The sequence below is a fragment of the Equus przewalskii genome, chromosome 22 (genome assembly GCF_037783145.1).
Source record: "Equus przewalskii isolate Varuska chromosome 22, EquPr2, whole genome shotgun sequence".
In the NCBI taxonomy this organism is placed as follows: Eukaryota; Metazoa; Chordata; class Mammalia; order Perissodactyla; family Equidae; genus Equus; species Equus przewalskii.
Window position 1 is genome coordinate 43,595,526 of NC_091852.1, and position 21,212 is coordinate 43,616,737.

General features: G+C 41.9%; 1 protein-coding gene across 10 annotated transcripts in view; it reads right to left on the reverse strand.

Moving 5' to 3' along the window:
• Positions 1 to 16,075: 16,075 nt before the first annotated feature.
• The window catches only part of C9orf72 (C9orf72-SMCR8 complex subunit), a 31,489-nt gene continuing 26,352 nt past the window's right edge, over positions 16,076 to 21,212 (reverse strand). For 8 of the 10 annotated variants that reach the window (XM_070590578.1, XM_070590577.1, XM_070590575.1 and 5 more), the window contains 3 exons: positions 19,297 to 19,354; positions 18,068 to 18,177; positions 16,076 to 17,934 (listed from right to left, as the gene is read on the reverse strand). In XM_070590578.1, coding sequence (XP_070446679.1) covers positions 17,748 to 17,934; positions 18,068 to 18,177; positions 19,297 to 19,354 — 355 coding nt within the window. In that variant the 3' untranslated portion in view covers positions 16,076 to 17,747. Of the gene's footprint in view, positions 17,935 to 18,067; positions 18,178 to 19,296; positions 19,933 to 21,212 lie in introns of those variants that run through there. The other 2 variants (XR_011531747.1, XR_011531748.1) reach the window with 2 other exon arrangements.

A 21,212-nucleotide genomic window follows, 5' to 3' on the forward strand; every position in this document is an offset into this window, starting at 1 on the left:
AGCCCCAGGGGCGCCCGGCGCGCGGCTCCCGAGCGGGGCCCCTGGCGGCCGCCGGCGGAATGACAGCTCCACGAGGGAGAGGAGGCAGGTCGCCTCTGGGTCATCTTCCCTCCGGAAAGAGGTGGAATGGGCAATGTGCGGGGGCTCCCAGCCTAGCGGAGAAGACAGCGACCCTCCGGCCAGGGCGGCGGGGAGATCCTGGATCAGAAAGGCTGCGTTCTGGCTCCACAACGGCCACATCCAAGGCACCTAGAGACGGGGAAATCGCTTACCTTGTCCAAGATTCTCTGACTTGCTGAAAAAAATGCCACGGACTGCCTGACAATGGGGAGCATTCATTAATCATTGGAAAATGCTTTGAGATTCTGGCGGATTTACTAGAACAAGCTGGGAGTAATGGGATGAGCGCAGACCTTACACCCCAATCCGCAGCCTGCCGCTTTCTATTTGTGTGATCTTGATCTGTAAACTCCAAGCCTCAGTATTCTCCTCTGTAAACTGGGGAGAGCAATATGTATCTTGCGGGGTGGTTATGAGGGGTGAACTAAACGTAAGAAGTGGTCTTAGCTCGTAGTGGAAGTCATTAAATAAGCTTCCTGAGGAAAAGAATGTCTTCTACATCTTTTTATTCCCCGTATTGCTGCATCTTAATGCATATTGTTGAGTACAAATAACGATTACGTTTTACAGTTCTTACTACACAGATTAAAGAGGTATGGAAATAAGTAGAAATTAGGATATATGGAGAAAACATCCCTCCCCCAAAAGTGGTTTCTTCAACTTCTAAATAAGAACCTCTAAAACCACATGCATCGTTTGCCATTTCAAGTCATTTCTGATGTTGAAAGAAATATTTGATAAATAGTCATGGCTTAATGATATCAACCCTGGATTAAATGATCCCATGTAATTCTGTGTCACTTGGGCAATGCAAAAATATTGAAGATTGTGAATATAAAACTCAAACATGAGGGGAAAAAAATTGACAGACAACAAACCTCAGCCACTAAGCACTTTCTGCTTGTCATCGAGTAATGCAATCTCATTTCCAAACTACTTCAAACCCCAGTCGCTGCATTTAAAGCTTCTTTTGTCCTTTTGGTCTCATGGCAATCAGAGCGCTCTTCATCATCCAGAAGAGTTAGAATGGAAGTGCCTCTTAATTACTCCAGTTTACCTTTAATCGTCCTGCTCTCTCACTCTCTAGACCCTAATTGGGAAGAGGCTGTTGGCTGCCTGAGAATTCTCATTACACTATCTTTGCTGTTCTGTCAAGAAGAGAGGAAAAATAAGGTTTCTTGGCTTAGAAGGTGAAGCGGAACATGGAGATCAAACTTCGGCCCTTGCAGACAGGGCTCATGCTCCAGGGTGCAGCTGAGTAGGGCATGGGCAGGGCAAAGAGGGCGTTCGATTCCAATCAATAAACATTAGTGGAATTGCCTCTGCCTGTCTCCCTGGGTTTCAGCCTTGCCTGTAGGGAAAAGAGATCTTCCTTCACACTTCTGCCCGTGCTTGGCCACTTCCCTGGAGGAGAATGGTAAATCTGGGAGTGGGAAGGAGACTTTGGTACTTCCTGGATAACTGTCACCAGGGAGTGGGGTCAATGACCCACTGTCTGATCCAGCTTCTCCCCACCTGTGACCTGGTGGCTCGAAAAGAATGGTTCAGCCTTCAAAATCTGCTCTTTAAATTCAAACTCTCCTTGGTCCTCTTGTGTCTTTGTCTGTTCAGGCTGCTATAACAAAATACCGTAGACTAGGTGGCTTATAAACAACAGAAATGTATTTCTCACAGTTCTGGAGATGGAAAAGTCCAAGATCAAGGCGGCAGATTCAGTGTTTGGTGAGGCCAGTTTCCTCATTGACATCTTTTCCTGTGTCCTCACAGGGCAGAAGGGGGCAAGGAAGCTTTCTCCAGCCTCATTTATGAAAGTACTAATCCCCTTCATAAGGGCCGTGCCCTCATGACATAACCACCTGCCAAAGGCCCTACTTCCCAATACCACCACCTTGGGGGTTAGGATTCCACATATGAATTTGGGAAGACACAAATGTTAACTCTATAGCATCCTGGGCTGCATCTCATTCTCCAATCCAGCTTTTATCGGAGCCTTGCATGGGTGTCGTGTAGCGAACCGGCTCCATCGTGAATTGAGCAAGATCCTCTTTCCTACGGGCCGTTATTCCTTATGCGATGCTTCTTTGCTTCAATGGTAAAGCAATCTGAAGGGAAAGAATGGGGGAAGGGCAGGATTCAGGCACCGAAATTCAGCCAAACTGAGCTGATCCTCTCCCTCAGACGTGCTCCCACTGCTGTCTTCCCCAACTCAGCGAATGGCCACTCTAATCATTCAGCTGCTTGAGGTTCCAAATGATGGAATCATCTTTGACTTTCCTTCTTTTCTATTCTACTTTTTTTTTTTAATTTTATTTTATTCCTTTTTCTCCCCAAAGCCCCCTGGTACCTAGTTGTATATTCTTAGTTGTGGGCCCTTCTAGCTGTGGCATGTGGGACGCCACGCCAGCATGGCTTGATGAGCGATGCCATGTCCGCACCCAGTATCCCAACCGGCGAAACCCTGGGCCACCAAAGTGGAGTACACGAACTTAACTACTCGGCCACGGGGTCGGCCCCTCTATTCTGCTTCTAATCTATCAGCAAGTCTTGTTGGTTTTACCTTCCAAAGATACCCAAAAGCAGACAGGCCTCTTCCCACCGCCTCCACAGTTACCACCCTGGTCCAAGCCACAGAGACTCTTAGCCTGGATTCCTGCAATAGCCCCCTCCCTTTTCCCCCTGCTTCCCCCTTGCCCCCCAAATGCTCTATTCTCAATACAGCAGCCAGTGTAACTCCCTTAAAATGTATGTTGCATTTTGTCACCTTGCTACTCAAAATCCTCCTTGGGCTTCCTGTCATACTCAGAGTAAAACCAACAGAAATAGGCACCCCTTTATCTCTGACCTTGTCTCCTACTACCTTCCCCATCACAAATTCTGCCCCACCCACACTGTCCTCTTTGGTTCCCAGAAATGTCAGCTAAGCTCCTACCACAGGGCCTTTGTACTTGCTGGGCCTTCTGCCAGCAACACTCTTTGCTCAAGTACTTCAAGGCTTACCACTTCACCTCCTTGCTCAAAAGTTACTACAGGCCTCCTCATTAACTCTATTTAAAATTACAATCACTCCCCCGCAACACTTCCTGTCCAAGTTCACTGCTCCAGTTTTCTCCATTGAATTTATTGTCCTCTGATACACCACATATACTGCCTGTATTCATTTTCTATATTTACTGCCTGTGTTAGTTTTCTATGACTGCTGTAACAAATTACCACAAACTTAGTGGGTTAAAACAATACGAATGTATTATCTTACAATTCTCAGGGTTAGAAGTCCAACACAAGTCTCATTGGGCTAAAATCAAGGTGTCAGCAGGGCTGCGTTCCTTTTTGACGTCTTTGGGCAGAATGAGTTTCCTTGTTTTTACCACTTTCTAGAGGCCACCCATATTCCTTGGCTCATGATCCCCTTTCTCCATCTTCAAAACCAGCCATGGCAGGTCGTGTCCTCATATTGCATCCCTCTGGCGTTCCTACCTCCCAATTCCGCTTAATAAAGGCCCTTGTGATTACACTGAGCCCATCCAGATAATCCAGGATTATCTCCCTATGTTAAGGCCAGCCAATTAACAATCTTAATTCCATCCTAATTCCCCTTTGCCATGTAATGTAACATAGTCCCAAGTTCCAGAGATAAGGATGTGGACATCTTTGGGGGCCATTATTCTGTCTACCACACTGCCTTACTTTTTCCACTAGAATATAAACTCCACGAGACAGGTATTTTTGTCTGTTTGGTTTACTGCTCTATCCCTAGACTAGCTCTATAAATATATACGTACTTACTATGGACTGAATTGTGTCCCCCTCCAAATTCCTATGTTGAAACCCTAACCCTGGATGTGACGGTATTTGGAGATGTGGCCTTTGGGAGGTAATTAGGGTTAGATGAGCTGCTGAGGGCCCTCATGATGGGATAAGTGCTTTATAAGAAGAAAAAAGAAAAGAGATCACTCTCTCTCTGCCATGTGAGGACACAGCGAGAAGGTGGCCATCTGCAAGACAAGAAAAGATTCTTCGTGAGGAACTGAATTGGCTGGCACCATGATCTTACACTTCCCAGCCTCCACAACTGTGAGAAGTAAATGTTTGAGTAAGTGAGAAGTAAATTGTTTAAGCCATCCAGTCTACGGTATTTTGTTATAATAGCCTGAGCAGACTAACATAGCACACAATAAATATTTATGAATTAATTAATGAAGAGACCTCACTGTAAGCACTGCAAATACTTAACATCTATTAAGCACCTACAATGTGCCAGGTACTTACTAAGCACTTTACATTTTATTCTTGCAAGATCTCTATGTGGTAGGTACGGGTAAGGAAATTATAGACTAGAAAGTTGAAGTAAGTTGCCAAAGGTCATGCAGCTAGTACATCACGGAGGAAGATTTTAAACTTGACAGTGTGACTTAAACCCATGGTTATAACCCTCTCACTCCCCTGCCCACTATCCTGTGCCAATGGGCAACCCTGGATCTTACCCTCAAGATGCTTACAATCTAAGAGGAATGACCAGAGAAACCCAAATGGCAATAACACAGAGAAGACTATGGGAGGTGGTATAGAGGAGGCCAACTCATTCCTGTGGAGCATACAGACAGGAAGGATGCATTCTGGGTGGAGTTGATTGTAGGGAGCTTCAGGGAGGATGTGGCGTTTGAGCTGGGTTTAAAAATGGCAGACATACTTGGAGTTCAATAGAAAGGTTGTTTCAGATAGAGAGACCCACAGGAATAAAGACACAGGAAGGCAGAAGAATGCTTCATGCATTCTGGAAACCAAGATCAATCTAGTTGGTATGGGAACTAGGCATGCAATTAGATGATAAGGGATGTGATCCTAAATGCTAGGCTAGAGATCAAAGAAATTTAATGATTCTTGTTAACAGTTATTAATGGAGAAAAGTTATCTTAAGGAACTGCCAAAGCAGTGTTTGAGGCTATAACTCAAAAGCTATAAGCAGAAGAGAAAAATGAACTTCTGGAGCTACTGGATAATATGTTTTCAGAGGCTGCTTACTCTGTTTGCCACATTAGGCAACCATGGACTCCTAATTCTGGGTCCAGAGCACAGCCTCATCTATCTTAGACTCAAAAGGTTCTAAAAGAGAGCAAAAATGGATAATGAGAGCAACAGGGCCATTCCTGACCTTTGGACAAGTAGGGTTTTCGCCATTTCCATTTCAGAGATAAAGTAACTAAGGCTGGAAGGATTAAGTGACTTGCCAAAGATGACACAACCAGTAAGATTGGACACCGATCCCAGGTCTCCTGACCATTTGTGTTCTGCATATCCTGATACATCTGTGGAAAAGGCCACAAGGGTGCATTTTCCAAGATGAAGTTGTCAGCGTTTAGGCTGTTTCAGATAATCCTCCCCAAGTTCCTGTGGAATAAGTCTGAGGACTTTGGATGGGGGCACTCATGAATCTCCCTTCCAAGCTCTTCTAGAGAAAAGAGAGAAGCCAGGATCACCTGAAGGATGCATTTTAGGGAGACAAGGTGACGTGGTAAGTAGGAGAATGAGCTTCAGAGTCTGAAAGACCTATATTAGCAGGTTCTAAGCTCTCTGAGACTCAGTTACTTCATTTTATAAATGGGGATAATAACAGAGGTAGTTGTGTGGATTCAGTGAAGGGATGCGTGAAACATCCTCAGTCACATGGTAAGTACTCAAGAAACACCACTTCCTTTTCTTTCCAGCATGTAGTTCTCACACCACCCTCACGAAGACCCTCCCCTGTGAGGGTAAGAGACCCCAGCACCCAGCATGTATTATATTCCACTCTACATCTAGAGCCCTCGCTGTCCCTTGGGACGTCAACTCCTGGAATTGGGAACAAAGAGAGCATATTTCTGGGTAGTTTGATATAGATGAATGATATTCACATTTCTTGCCCAAGTCAGTACTAATTACTTTCCATCATTTCCAGTTCACGCTTTATACATTTTCTGTAAGAGGAAATTCATGCTGGTCTTTAATGGTGTATGAGAAAAATCCCAGAAAGATTCTGTTGCCAAGCCACCTCATTACAGCTTCCTCTCAGAGGGTACCAAAAGCGCAAAGGGATATCAGAAAAATGTCACTATAGCAACATCATAACAGGCAGATTGCAGTAGAGTAAAAGTGGAGAAAGGATGTTTGCATCATCATTGACAAACATAGATGCACAATCATATTGCTCTAGAGAGTAGTGCTCATGGTTCAAGGGCTACTCAAGTTAGATTTGCGAGAGGGTATCCCTATTTATTTTGGTGGTCCAATTAGCCAGTGTAATTGTGTGCTAACTGTAATTGTTACAGGCAGCTTACTAACAAACAGCAGACATTATCAGAGTCCTTCCTTTCATCCAAAGCCATGAAAGTTACCACATCTAAGTGTCTACTTAACAAATCTTCAACGGTAAGACATACTTCCCCTTACCTACTCTGATTTTGCTTTCAAAACCCCGACTATTCGGAAGACTGGAGAGATTGTCTCAGAGCTTTATGGGGCATCTCTGGGTCCTAGAAATAAACATGCATGGCTACCCCTAAGCACTGAAATAATGGCAATTCAACCAAAAGAGATAGATAGATAGATAGATAGATAGATAGATAGATAGATAGATAGATTTATATATATCTTTTATATATATCTAGCACATATATATATGTAAAACTTTTTGAGCAATTTCAAACCATGACAAGAATCCATCTGTTCTTAAAGCTTGTTTTCTGCTAGCGTAATTCTTACCATTTATAATGACACTAGATATCTGTAGTCGTTTCCTCTGAAATCCACATGACATCAATCCCGTTTTATATAAGTGGAACTGAGACAGAGAAAGGTCACAGAGCTGAGGGCTGGAAAGAACCTATCACAACCTTGAAGTTGTATCAGGGCATCTGAACGAGTTGGTGTGGTTGGGAATCACAGTGGACAATTACCTGCCTTCAGTTCCACAGGAATCGAGTGAATGTTGATTCCCAAGTTATTTTTTTAAGTTAATTTTATTGAAATGAGACTGATCTTTCCTCCTGCTCTTAGGATCTGTTGTATTTTTCACAATGACCCAATGTGCCTTCAACTCTCCCTACCAGACTGTGTTTTTTAGTTTTCATTTTTGTCTAAAATCATTTGAATCTTTAATAAGTGACTCTTCTCTGGAGATAAGCATGATGTTTTCGCACTGGCCTGACACGAGCCAGCTGTGGTACACTTGTCGTCTGCCTCAGTACTTTGAACAATGGAGAGGAACTGTCTCACCACAAAACAGGTCAGCTTAGTGATGATCCAAGGAGCGTTACCTGCCAGGAGAACCAGGGTCTACGGCAGTCTCCTCTGAAGACACCAGAGCTTGGATCCCCAAAATCAATGTAAGAGTGAGACTTCAGCACCTTTCTCAAATGGGAAAATCAGACACTGTGTGCTCAGTGGGTTTGGGAAGTTGTGCTCTCAAAGTAATTCATACCGAAGGGGATAGGAAGACAGAGGAGAGGCTAGTGTGTCATGGACGTTTCCAACTTGATCGCAGCCCCCTCTCTCCTCCAAATAGGAAAATAAAGATGAGGATCTCAAATGAACTTTCTCTTGAAAGGGGGGGAAAACACAACTTTACCACCTTTGTAATCAATGCCCACTACATGGCCAGTAAGTCAGTCATTAACCCCCAACTGCCTAGAATGGCAAACCAAGAAAAGTTTTCTGTACCTCCTCAGCTCTCCTTGGATATCTGTGGAAAGAAATGAAAGAAATAAACTTTTCTACTCTCAGACTGAAGGCGGCTGTTGAACTGAGTGCCTCTCCAAACCGCCCCCTGCTCTCCTGACATAAAAAATAAACAGGATTTTCCCTTTCGCATCATGATTAAGGCAAGACACTAAAGTGAGAATATCACTCGTCCTGACCCACTTCAGCCTCCAGCTATTTTACCTACTCAGGACCTTATTTCCTCAGGATTCTAATTAGATTTGATACACTGCTCAATATTAATTTCTTCCTAAGAAGCTACTTCACCATTTGGAAAGCCCCTTGGGTTGAAAAACTATTGAATTTCTAAATGGCCTCAGGCCAGTCTCAAACGTGGTAGTATTTCATGTCCAGTGACATGAAAGAGACTTGCCTTGAGTATTGAACAGCCTGATGCTGCTTTTCTGAGGAAAAACATCTCTGAAAGGTTTTTAGAAAAGTTTCAGTTAAAATCTTTCCCAAGTTTTATTGCCTAACGCTCAACAGTCTCTGTAGAGATGGGTGGATAATTTCCTTCCTTCCTTTCACTTATTCTTTCCTTCTTCCCTCCCATCCCCCCCTCTTCCCTTTCTCCTTTCTTTCTTTCCCTTCCTTCCTTTGTTACTTTGTCCCAAAGAGGATTTATGGCAGCTAGTAACTCATCGAGATTTCTATCCAATGTCTCAGGAGAACAATTCTCCTGTTACACAAAATCAAAGTACACTTTCCTTTCCATTCCTTGTCTTTTTGCCTTCCTGTGTTCTTTTCCGTTTTTCTCAGAAGATGCTAACCCAGGTTTTCATTTGAAGTTGTTCCTCCTTGTGCTCAAATTGTGGGCAGAATCAGCACCAGAAACCAAAAGGAAGGCACAGTGAAGAGCTGGAAGAACCTTCCAGACCATTTGTGTCAGCATCTAGTACAGCTCCAGGGCATTCACAGGAGATGGAGGGCAGGGAACTCACACTTGTCAAGTGCCTATTATGTGTTAGGAGTTGTGTGGGGCATTTTCACATGAATTAGCTCATCTAGTCCTCACGATGACTTTGGGTGGTAGGGATGATGACCCCCATTTTAGAGACTGGCGAACTTCCTAGAGTTCACACAGGTCTTTAGTGCTCTCAGTCCCAACTTGTACCGCCTTGCATCTGTCAGCCAGACAAGGGCTGAGATTAGTGTTTAGGGATAGCGTTTGGTGTGGTAGCCATCCTTGGTGCTCCTGCTCACATCTTTGGGCACATCTCTGATTCCAGTACATTTATGGTGGCTGATTTCCCAGGTCTCAAGCATACACCAGGCATCACTTAACTGTCTGCCTCAAGGCTGTTTCCACAGCTGCAGGATCCTGTTCAGCCTAGGAGCGAGCTCGTGTCTGTGATGTCTTGTGCTGCAGGGAGGGAGAAAGGGCTAGTTAAAGCTTCTAGGGCCAACCAATGGGGAATGAGAGCCAGGGAATAAATTCTCCATCCTCTCATCCTTGAAGTGGATGATTATGGGATGCGTTCTTTACATGTCTTAGAAATTCAAGCCTGCAGTGGCCAGTTGACAGTTTGTTCTTTTACTGGCTTTTCCTTCTTCTTGTTCCTGTCAGTCTCCTCCCTCCTGCATCCTGGAATCACCTGCCTAATAAACTTAACTGCACTCAAGTCCTTGTCTCAGGCTCTGATTTGGGGGGAATACAAACCAAGATCCTTGGGTTCCTGGTAGACTGGAAATGAAGACCATCTTATGTGCTGACTAGTAGGGGAGAAGGTTATAGTTGTGAGGCCTATAAGAAAATAAGCTCAGATTAAACCAGAGACCCTGAAGCTGAAAAAACAATTTCAAGCCAGCAACTCTAAGAAATTTTCCCTTAAGTAGAACTCTCTTTGAGAAAATATACTCAAAGTGTTCATGAAACATGCCTGGAAGGAAATATGTCAAACATTAACTGTTTTTCTCTTCTGAGAAAAGTGATCTTTCTCACTTCTCTTTATCCATCAGTCTTGACTGCCCCGCCAGGGTATCTCAATTCCTATCACTGGAGATAATGACCTTTTTTTCCCTGTTCCTCAAACTAGGTAAAAGACACTTAGCCATCATTCTCCACCTGGAAAGCAGCATAGCATGTTAGTTAAGAATAGTGTGGGCAAGCGAGGCAGGTCAAGTTCTAGTCAGCTGGGTGAGTTGGTCTATCAGTAAGGTTTTGCTACAGAAACAAACAACCCCTCAAATTCAGTGGCTTAAAACAGCAAAGGTTAATGTCTTGCTCATGCCACATGTTCATCTTGGGTTGATGGGGATGGATAAGGGGGGGCTCTTCCTGTGGCTCCCACTGCAGGACCTAGACTATGCAGCAACCACTTTCCAGTCTGTTAATGGTCACTGTGGCAGAGTGAAAAAGAGGCAAAGCTCATACTGGCTCTCTAACCTTTCATCTGAAAGCACACATGTCACTTGCTCAGATTTTCATTGGCTAAAGAGTCATGTGGCCATGCCTGAGTTCCACTGAAAGGGAAAGTACAATCCAACTTCTAGGTGAGAAAAGAGAGAGAGAAAAAAACAGAATATTTGTGAGAAATGTCTATCACATTTGGACAATCATTAACCTAAGTTTCTGTGTCCTCATCGTGTAACCCAGGCATACTCCCTTTGAGGTTGTCGTGAGGGTTAAATGAGAAATTGCTCAGTAGGCACCTGGCACATAGCCATCACTCAATAAATGGTGCTTATTTGCCCATGATCTTTGAATACCTGAAATATAGTGTTAATGTTTGCCCCAATACTTCCCACAACTCTGGGATGAATAATAACATGTTCTTTAGTCCTTTTCCAAAATTGCATTTTCTAGTGTTTAAAAATGATTCCTGTGCCCTTTCTCTGAGTTTTGCCAACTTCTGTCCATTCTAAGCTATGGCTTCTAGCACAGTGTTTCCCACAGAGAAAGGACTTGACTACTCCTAAGGAATGAGAAAGTACTTTGTTTTGAAGGAGAGTTATACAAATATCAAATGATGATCACTGTATTTATTATTTATAGCAAGTATTATTCTAGTAGACAGATAAACTCATCATGAGTTCATTAGAACAGTATGGGCCTCATTAGAAAGGACATCATGTTATTACTATGCTTGAAAAACCAGGGCTGGGTATGAAGTTATAATACTGTGGGCTCCTTTGGCCAAGTGTGTTATTATGATTTCAATGGACCCATTATCTTGTCAACAAAACACATGGTAAAACCTGCAGGGGCTTCCTCTGACTTCATGTGAATGAGTAGACTCTGGCTTTCCCTAGAGAAGGCAGCAGCCTGGAGGGTCTGAGCAAGGGCCAGAGGCACAGGCTGTAGCCCCCCCATCCCTTATCATCCTAGCTTTTGGTTTGGAAAGCCAGCATTTTGAGTATCTAGTCATGAGACTTTCTCCTTGTCCTTGGGGTGGGTTGCTGCCGTTCCCCTCGTTCTCACATGATGGTCATTGACTTAGTTTTATAAGGTGTTCTTTATTCCAGCAGATTTTGGACCAGTGACTCCTTCTTCTCAGCAGTGGCTCAGCTCACGTGTACCCCGGGGTTGTTTACGTTTTCAGGACCTACTATTGCGAAACTCTAAAGTTTATTGTACATAGCTAGCTTGCTTTTGCCAGAGTGAATTCATTTGCTGAAGTTATTTTTAAAATGTGTTTTTTTCTTAGCTTCTTGGAGAAGCTCTAGTCTCTTGTTTGTGTGGGTCTAGGCCAGAAAAAAATGCCGAGTCTACTCATAGAAGCCAGAGAAAATGTCTAGCCAAAGAGGATCAAAGAAGGTCCTCAATTTGAAGTCTCTACTCTCTGAATGCTGGCTTAAAACACTTTATGGTGCTGATCCCAGGGGCTGAAATCCTTGATGCTTCTAGAACCAGTAAGGCTATGTGAATGAGTCTCAAACTGCGTCTACAGGTGTGTGTGGGACAGTAAATGGATACTCATGCTGGAGAGACACCCACTACAGTCAGTTGGAACCACCACAGGCCAGCAGCTGGAAGACTGCTGGAGGCAGCTGTAGACACATGAACCCTTTGCCTCATCCGGGCATCTGGGCTGTTGCATCAAGCTACCCTGCAAACATTTATTTCACAACTGGTTTTTAAAAATGACTCTTTGGACGGGGCCAGCCTGGTGGCACAGTGGTTAAGTGAGCATGTTCCGCTTTGGCGGCCCGGGGTTCACCAGTTCTGATCCCGGGTGCAGACATGGCACTGCTTGGTAAGCCATGCTGTGGTAGGCATCCCACATATAAAGTAGAGGAAGGAAGATGGGCATGGATGTTAACTCAGGGCCAGTCTTCCTCAGCAAAAAGAGGAGGATTGGCAGCAGATGTTAGCTCAGGGCTGATCTTCCTCAAAAAAAAAAAAAAAACTCTTTGGAAGTTAAATTCTTACCTTTTGGGGGAGTCAGACACCCCTTTGAGAGTCTGATGAAGGCTATGGACTCACTACCCAGAAAAATGTACATATAATGCAAACTTTTGCTTAAAACGTCGGCAGTATCATAGGGATAAAATCCAAGATCTGCCGAGGGGATCTATAAATCCCCTTGCTTCAGAATTTGGGGAAAAGTTAAATCTGAGACAAATATGTGGCTACTATTCATTCTGCCACAAATTACTGAGTTCCTGTTTCACGGCAGGCGCTAGGCCGGAAGCTGGACATATAATGATATGTAAGACAAGGACCCAGCCTTGTGCAGCTCACAGTCTAAAGGGAGACAAACAAACTCCTAATAATGTTGCAAAATAATGAGTTAAGTGCTATAGTAGGACTATACACATAGAAACCTACAAGAGCCTGGAATAGAGGGTAATTAAGTCAACATATATTTAATAAATATATTATATGCCAAGCAATTAGGTATAAACTGGTGCACAGACATGGTACCTGCCCCACAGAGCTTAAAGTCTGCATGCTATAAATTTGAAGATGAAGGAAGTGCCTGGAAGAACATGACCCCAACCAGAGGTGAGTCCTGATTGGCAAGCGAAGTTCATCCAGGTGAAGGGGGTGGTTCAAGGCGGTGGGAGCAGCATGTGCCTGGGTGAGCGATGAGAGCCAGCTGAGTGGCGGAACTACAGACAGTTCTTCAGGCTCCATGTGAGGGATGAGTGGTGAGAGGACAGGTGGAGAGGTTTGCTGGGGTCAGATCCCAAAGGCACTTGTGTGTGCGTCATCATGGATTGCGGGCTTTACAGTGTGTCAAAGGTTGTCACTGAGGGTTTTTTAAAGCAAGTCAGTGAGATCAAAGAGGAGATTATATCAGAAAGATCACTCTCCTCTGTGGAGAAAATGGGTGGATCGGGGGGAAGAACGGTGGTGAGCAGGTGAAGACCAGAAGGGAGGAAGCTGTTTCATTCATGTGGATGAGAAGTGATGAGGTCCTACTAATGGCAGTGGAGATGGAGTGGACGGACTTGAAAACAGGATGAGGCCTCTGCATAGGACCTCACGCACACTCTTTCTCCTGACCTAGAAGGACTCTCTCCAAAGGCAATGCTCTCTGCTCTGTGCAGTGAGGTAGTGATGGGTTCACAGTAATAATCTTGCTAATGAGGCAGTATCACCTAGAATCGGGCTGTAGAATTGTTGTGGTTTTATAGTCAGATACAGGAACTCTATATTCAGTTGCTTAATGATGATAATGACAACGACAACAATGCTAACAGCAACAACTACATTTTATTGTCCCCTTACTCTGTGCCAGTTACCCTTTCAACCATTCTGCATGGTTTAACCCACTTATACTTCAAACAACCTCCTGATGTAAGATCTATCCTTATTTCTGTTGAATAGATGACGATATTGAGGCAGCACAGAGAGGCTAAATACGTTGTCCAAGGCCACACAGCTAAGCGGAAAAACAGGGATTTAAGCCTTCGAAGTCTGGCTCCAGGACCCACACACTCCTACCGACTCTACTCTCTGCCTCCAATTAAAGAAATATTGTCTTTCTTCATAAAATTCAGTACGAGCAAGAAAATGGACTTCTTCAATTTGTTCTGAACAATCTAAACCACCACAGTAAAAAGGTCTGCATGCCACTCACATCTCCGGAAACATATCAGGAGAGGTACATGAAGCAAAATGCTGGGCGTGAATGTTTTGCAGATTCAGGCTCCAAAGAACAGAAAAGCAGAAAAAACAAACAATGGTGTTTTTAAACAATGAATGCTGTTTTCCTTAAGCCATAAGGGAGTTTTAAAACTTGACAAATCCATTCAGCTTTCAAAGCATTCCACATTCCCCACCCATGAGTAAATGCCAGAAGGTGCCAGTGGGAGCCAACTCTGAGCTCGGGAATGATGTTCTAAAGACCGGATCAGATTTCTTGAATGTCCACACTCCACAAATGGATACTTACCATTGTCCTAATTGGTGTGATGAAAAGCGCTTAGCAATTTATCAAGCTATTAATTTAAAAAGAACATTTCAGCAAAAGATGAGATAGGGAGGCACAGGCGCAGAAACAGAAAATGATAGGGTATTACTACTCTGAAAAGACTGAAAGTCACTGCCTTAAGGTCTTTGAAATTTTAGAGCTAGGTTGTGCACAGGATCAAGTTTAATGAAGGATTTTCTGGAAAAAAAAATTCTGATTACATAAAGAAAACAATTTGCATAATTTGCAGGGACCAATTCTTTTTGGAGAGGACAAAGAAAATAAGGTTTCATACACTTGTTGTATTCATTCAGCTCAGGTCTTTTGGCAGCACACCCTGTCCCCAGCACCATGCTAGGCTCTGAGATACAAAAATGAACGAGACATGGATCTTGTTCTCTAGTCAGCAAGACGGAGAAGCAAAAGAACAGGGTAATAGATGCAACGAAAGAAGAGGGGAGAGGGATGAACAGAAGCTGTGTTGCGAAGATTCTGGATTTAATTTTGTAAAAGATGCACAGCCATTAAACAGAAGTGATCGTCAGATTTAACTCAGAAGGATCATGCTGTTACCAAGGTGAAGAACGGGCTGTAGCTGGGAGACAGCAAAGGCAGGATGAGTTACACTCTACACAAATCACCCCACATTCTGATACCTCCCTTTCTGCTCCCCAATCCGTTTCCTCTTGTCTCCTAAAAACACGATTTAGAAATTATCTAAGCTTTTAAAAGTGCTATTTAGTTTCCAATTATTTGCGGTTTCCCGAGATACCTATTATTGGTTTCTAATTAAATTCCATTGTGGTCATAGAACATACTTTGTATGACTTGAATCCTTTTAAGTTTATCGAGACTTATTTTATGGCTCAGAATATGGCTTAGTACATGTTCCATAAGCTCTTGAAAAGAATGTGTAATCTACCGTTGTGAGATACGGTGTTCTATAAACGTCACTTACATCAAGCTAGCTGATAATCTTGTTCAAGTCTTCTTCATCCTTACTGAGTTGGATACAGATTTTTTTCCTGGCCAGTTTGTCATTAAAATCGAGCCTATGCAAAATCTAGTTCTAAAATTTGTGTCTTGTTCAAACATTGAGAGAGGAGTCTTCAAATCACCAACTATAATTGCAGATTTGTCTATTTCTTCTTACAGTTCTATCAGTTTTTGCTTCATGTATTTTGAAGATGTCATTAAGTGAACAAGCACTCAGGATTGTTACGTCCTTTTGCTAACCTGGCCCCTTTAACATTATGAAATGATCTTTATCCTTGATAAGTCTTTGCTCTGACATCTACTTTGTCCAATATTAACATGGCCACTCTTGCTTTCTTTTGATTAGTGTTAGTGAGGTATATCCTTTTCCATCCTTTTAATCTGTCTGTCCTTTATTTTTAAGATGTGTTTCTTGTTGGCAGAATATAGTTGGGTCTTGTTTTTTTATCCAATCTGATAATCTGCTTTTCAATTGAGGTATTTAGAATATTTATATTTAAATTTCTTTAAAAGATAACTGACTGTTTAAGCAAAAATAATAATAAAGTGTGGAGCTTATAACACACGTAGAAGTAATATATAAGGCCATAACAGCACAAAGGAGAGAAGAGAGAAATGGAAGTTTACTATTGTAGGGTTCTCACACTGTATGTCAAGCTGTCTATCACTGGAATGTAGACTAGATTAAAGACGTAATCTACAACCCTAAAGCAATCACTGAAATAACAAAACAAAGACTCATACAACTAATGAGCCAATAAAGGAGATAAAGTGGAATCACAACAAATAATCCAGAAGAAAGCAGAAAAAGAATACAAAGAACAAATGGAATAAATAGAAAACGAATAGGAACATGAACAAGTAACTGTAAGAGACAATATTTCAAAGATATTTTATTCAAAATTCTCCATCTAGGAGAAAAGATATATAACAATGTTTACACATGCTTTAATAACTTACTTCACTGTACAACTTCCACTCTATGTAACAGTACAATAAACCAGCAAAAGAAGACAATCGGTCAGCACTTAAATAATCTATCATGTAAAAAGCTTTGAGTGAGGGGCACAACAAGGTACGTGTAAATTTTTTCATGACTGAGGTACAGCGCATCAGTCATCTACTTCCGTGTGTGTCTAAAAACCAAGATGACAACACCTTTCTCCTTAGTGATGGGAAAGGCTATTAGGACCCTTCAGAACAGGACATCTTGGTCTTGGTGAAATATGACGGCAAGGGCTGAGGGGCTCTATCACTTATATCCCTTTTTATAAATACTTTTTCCCTTTTGTGTACTTCCATAGTTTTAAATAAAAATATCTTTTTATGCTTAAGTGTACTATTATGACAACACTGTTCTAGGACAGAATTATGTTAATCAGTTATTCTATAGCTAGCAAAATGGTCCAAGCATATTAAGGAAACAAAAGAAACTGACCACTTAGTTCTGCCAAAGCAGCACCCAGTAAAACAGCACATCAGTAAAGTTTCTCCTGCTATTCCTCATACAATGCAGGCAGACATGGTAACAACTTCAAAACTAGGGGCAGAAATATAAGAAGGGAGAAGACAAAATAGTATTCTCTGTTCCTGAAAAAAGATCTCATTATTTAGTACATTCTCTACTGCATTGAATAATCTCGGCGTTACAATGATTGCCAAGTCAGAGTACGACTACACAAGAGGACAACAAGATGACTGACTAGTGAAATCTGAACTTCTTCCAAGTAATTATATTTTCCAAGGGCAAAAAAAAGGCACAGGAGGTACACATTCCAATTTGGCTCAAAAATAATGAAAATTAATTTAAAAAATTGGCAATAACTGCTAACACACAAAATCCAGTTTCCTGTACTTTCCTGACAGAGCTCAACAAACAAACACACACCACTCTGATTGTGGTTCACCACGATTGGGACTATACATACTGCTTGACATTTCCACACAGACCCAATATGAAGGAACTAAGTCTACAAGTAGAAGCTAATAATTAATTTCAATTGACCATCTGCTTGGCCAATATGTTCTTCCTAAAGCCTAACCTATGTTCAAGCTAACTCCTGTTCGTGGAACTGAAATGATTTAGATGCTCTAATTCTCAGCTGATTGCAAAAGCATTACAGTAATCCCACATGCCAAGGAACCTCAAGAGATGGAAAGTCGACTAGCAGTACATCTGTGAAAGCTAACTCACATTTCACTTTGATACATGTAAACCATAGATCGTAAGTTTCAAAAAACAGTAGTTGTGGTCAAGTTTACATCCTGTTATTATATCTTTAAAAGATACCAATAATACGTATTATAATTGTAAACATAAGTCTGTATCCAAAGGGAGCACGTCTAGGAAAAGCTGCATCCATTGTAATGATGCACCTGACATCCCCTGACAGACTTCTTGTGACAACTGTAGTGTAACTTAACTGCCACTGCCGGGTAGAACTGGGGCATGACCCGAGGGAGTGATGCTTGCCACACCCCTGGGCTACCAGAGCAGCAATCACGATTGTGACAAAGCTCGCTTAACAAGCCACACATTCAAAACGTCATCAGAACATCTCGTTCTTGTACACTAGTATAGAGAGGTCTTCCGAAGATAAAGGAGTGCAGGCCTGGTTTAATCTTCTCAGCCAGAGCCATTATTATGTTCAGATCGCCCTCTGCTGTTAAATCAAGGTCTGTCTTCAAGTTCCGAAGAGATTTAAAGGGTTTCTTCCCCTTCTGCCTACAAATAATGGAAAAAAAAAAAAATACATATATATATATATATATATATATAATATAATATAGAAAATGTCCCAAGGGAACAAAATGAGAAACAACGCACAAAGGTTTTCCTTCCATATACTTTTACTCACGTGTCATCTTCTATATATTTTATTAGCGTCAAGGCTTTTCTGTGAAGGACGAGTAGAAACTGTGCAAGGAAAGTACTCCTGAGAGATAAACCAGGTTTCAAATGAAAGACCTACGAGAAAATGAAGCGTGTTAATGAATCATTTGCTCCCATTCTACGTACGTGGCATGTTGCCAGCAGAGTGTTGACAGTGTCTGGCAGACAACACGCGTTAGGGCCGGTCTCCTCAATCATTTCCCCTGAGGCCCTGAACATACAGGATTATAGCCGGGGTTGGGGGGGAGGTTAGGGGGGTGCGGGGGGGTGGTCTGGAAGCAATCTGACGGTTCTTTGAAGTCTTCTATCTTACCCTTGAAAATAGACTCGTATTTTGCATTCTACCTCAGAGTGTATCCATATTTATTATTAAAACTCATGATGTAAGTTACCTCCAGTTGTGTTACTTAACTTTTTCTGCCCACATCTTCAAATAAAATTGATGCTCCCACAAGTGGAGCCATGCTTAGACTACGGTTTTGAGATATTCATATCCCTCTACTCTTGGGGGGTGAGGGTGCATGTGGAGCGGTAGAAGGATTTTATTTCAGCTTGAGAAGCATGGAATGACTTGACTACGAATTATCCTTGAACTTTGCAATATGTCACAGACCACACAGACCTGGATCCAAAATTTCCAGTTAACCTAAGGATCTTATCATTTCAGTGCTACATCCATGACACTGTTTCCTGGCCTGATCCCCAGAGTGATATTATGATAAAGCTCTGTTATATTAAGAAAGAAGGCCCATATAATCTGCATTTTCTTCAAATGTATAATTAAGCAGGTTTTTTCAAAAGAATGAGACAATAAAGATACTATCATTTAAATAGAAGTATACTAAGTTTTAAAGACATTTTTGGCTCAATTAAGGCAAATAAAAAACATACATCCCCACCACCCCCCATAAAAAAGAAGAAAACACCTTGAGTTATAGGTTAGTGCTTGGAATTAAAACATTTATTATTTGCACTGGGGAATGTTGCATCTTTAATTGTCACTATGCAGGCTACTCTCACTAACAATTCAAAAGAAAAATCATGTAGACACTTTAGAAAGACTAGAGACAAGACAAAATGACAGTGACTTAATTCCATGAAGTTTATAAGTATATAGCACAGGCATTGTAGGATATATTAAAAAAGAAAACATATCAGATCATTCACTCGGACAACCTCAGGTTTAACTTTTACCTGATCCAGGAAGGCTTTTACTAGAGTGTCTCTGTGTAAGACATCTTGAAAAATATTCCTATGAAGAAAACAGTCCAAAGGTTGAAATGGCTACACAATGCTACTTTCCACAATCCCTCACTCCAGCCAACAAATTAAATTCTTAAAAATGGGATATTGTATGTAAACATATTTATAAAAATTAGATGTACATATTTGCAGATATAAAATATATAAAACATTTGTACATTACTGGAGTTTGTCATGCCACCATGTAATTAATTTTCTCTTAAAGATACAGGCAGTCCCAAGGAGGGTGTGTATGTATCTCTCAACCTATTATAGTACCCTCACCTTATAAAAAGAGAGCCTTATACAATTAGTGAACATAATTACCAATTCCTGCATCTCAAAAAAATAAAACAGCAACAAAAATAAACACATACCACTAGCACCAAAAACCACCACAAAATAAAAGGCTAACTTTATGCACTAATAACTCTAATAAGCAGTTTAGGAAGAAAAATGGTAAAAGGACGAATGCTAAGAAACATTGACATGGGAGGGCCAGCCCGGTGGCACGGCAGTTAAGTTCACACACTCCACTTCTCCGCAACCCGGGGTTTGCCGGTTTGGATCCTGGGTGCGGACATGGCACTGCTTGGCACGACATGCTGTGGTAGGCATCCCATATATAAAGTGGAGGAAGATAGGTACGGACGTTAGCTCGGGGCCGGTCTTCCTCAACAAAAAAGAGGAGGACTGGCAGTAGTTAGCTCAGGGCTCAACTTTCTCAAAAAAAAAAAAAGAGAAACATTCACATGGGATTAAGGAATACACTCTGACGATTACCTGCAACATCTTGACCACTGAGTTTGCATCGACAAGCCCATCACCTGGCAAGTAACATGAACCAGCTACTTAAGAAACTGCTACCCACACTGGCAAAATGATCAGAGTAAGCAGTTAAAAGACGTGATGCACACTCAAGAAAATGTGTATCTAACACACCACCCAGGATGTAGCAGGTGCTTAAAAAAAAAGATTGTTCCCTTCTCAGGTCCAAACCCCCTTGATCTTTTCTCTTCTTCCTTCCCTCTCCCAGCCTTCTACTTCCCTAAAGAATTTACTGGGATGCCAGGTTATACTCAAGTCAGAGGGGCAACATGACATTTAATAAGGTAAACAATTTTTAACTGAAAAGACAGGTTGAAAATAGGATCATCATACAACTGACAGTAGTGGCAGGGAAAGACGTATGCGTGCAGAGGCAAGTAGGAAAGTACCTAAAACTTCCTCGTTTTAGGAGATGGGTGTGGCAAACTACAGAAGGAGGAAACACGGGAAGGGAAGAAATCAGCATCTTGTGACCACTGGCTGCCTAACTGGTGGCCAGCGTGGGCGCTGACAGGCCCCTTCTCTGGCATGGAGAGAGAATAAGGCATTTAAGTCTTGTGTTCTGAATATACCTGTTCACAACTGAATGTCTTGGTCATAAGTGAATTAGCTGAAGCAAAGTGTTAAAAAAGAGTATTTCCAGTGACTGATTTTTCCTGTCCTGGCAGTGAGTGAAATTATTTTTAAAACTTAAAATGAAAAATATCTTAAGAATAAAGAATAGTGTTTAAAATAAACTGAAAAGTAAAATGTCTATAATAAGTAAAAGTTAACAATACCCAATCCAGTGGTTGCAAATGTTATGTTTGGACAACTGCGTGTCCAGAAAATTTACTTAGAGCTGGAAACAAATTTTAAAAATTCATGACTTGACTTTGCTATGATTAGCAAAACAAGACTAGCTGGCTAAGCACAGTTTGTCACATCAGTGAAGCAAACATACCTGGCTAAAATGAGGAAGAAATGTGAAAAGCATATACCTATCTCCTCTAAAGAAAATGTACTAGATGGCTGCAAACCCATTCTGAAGTTCACTGAAT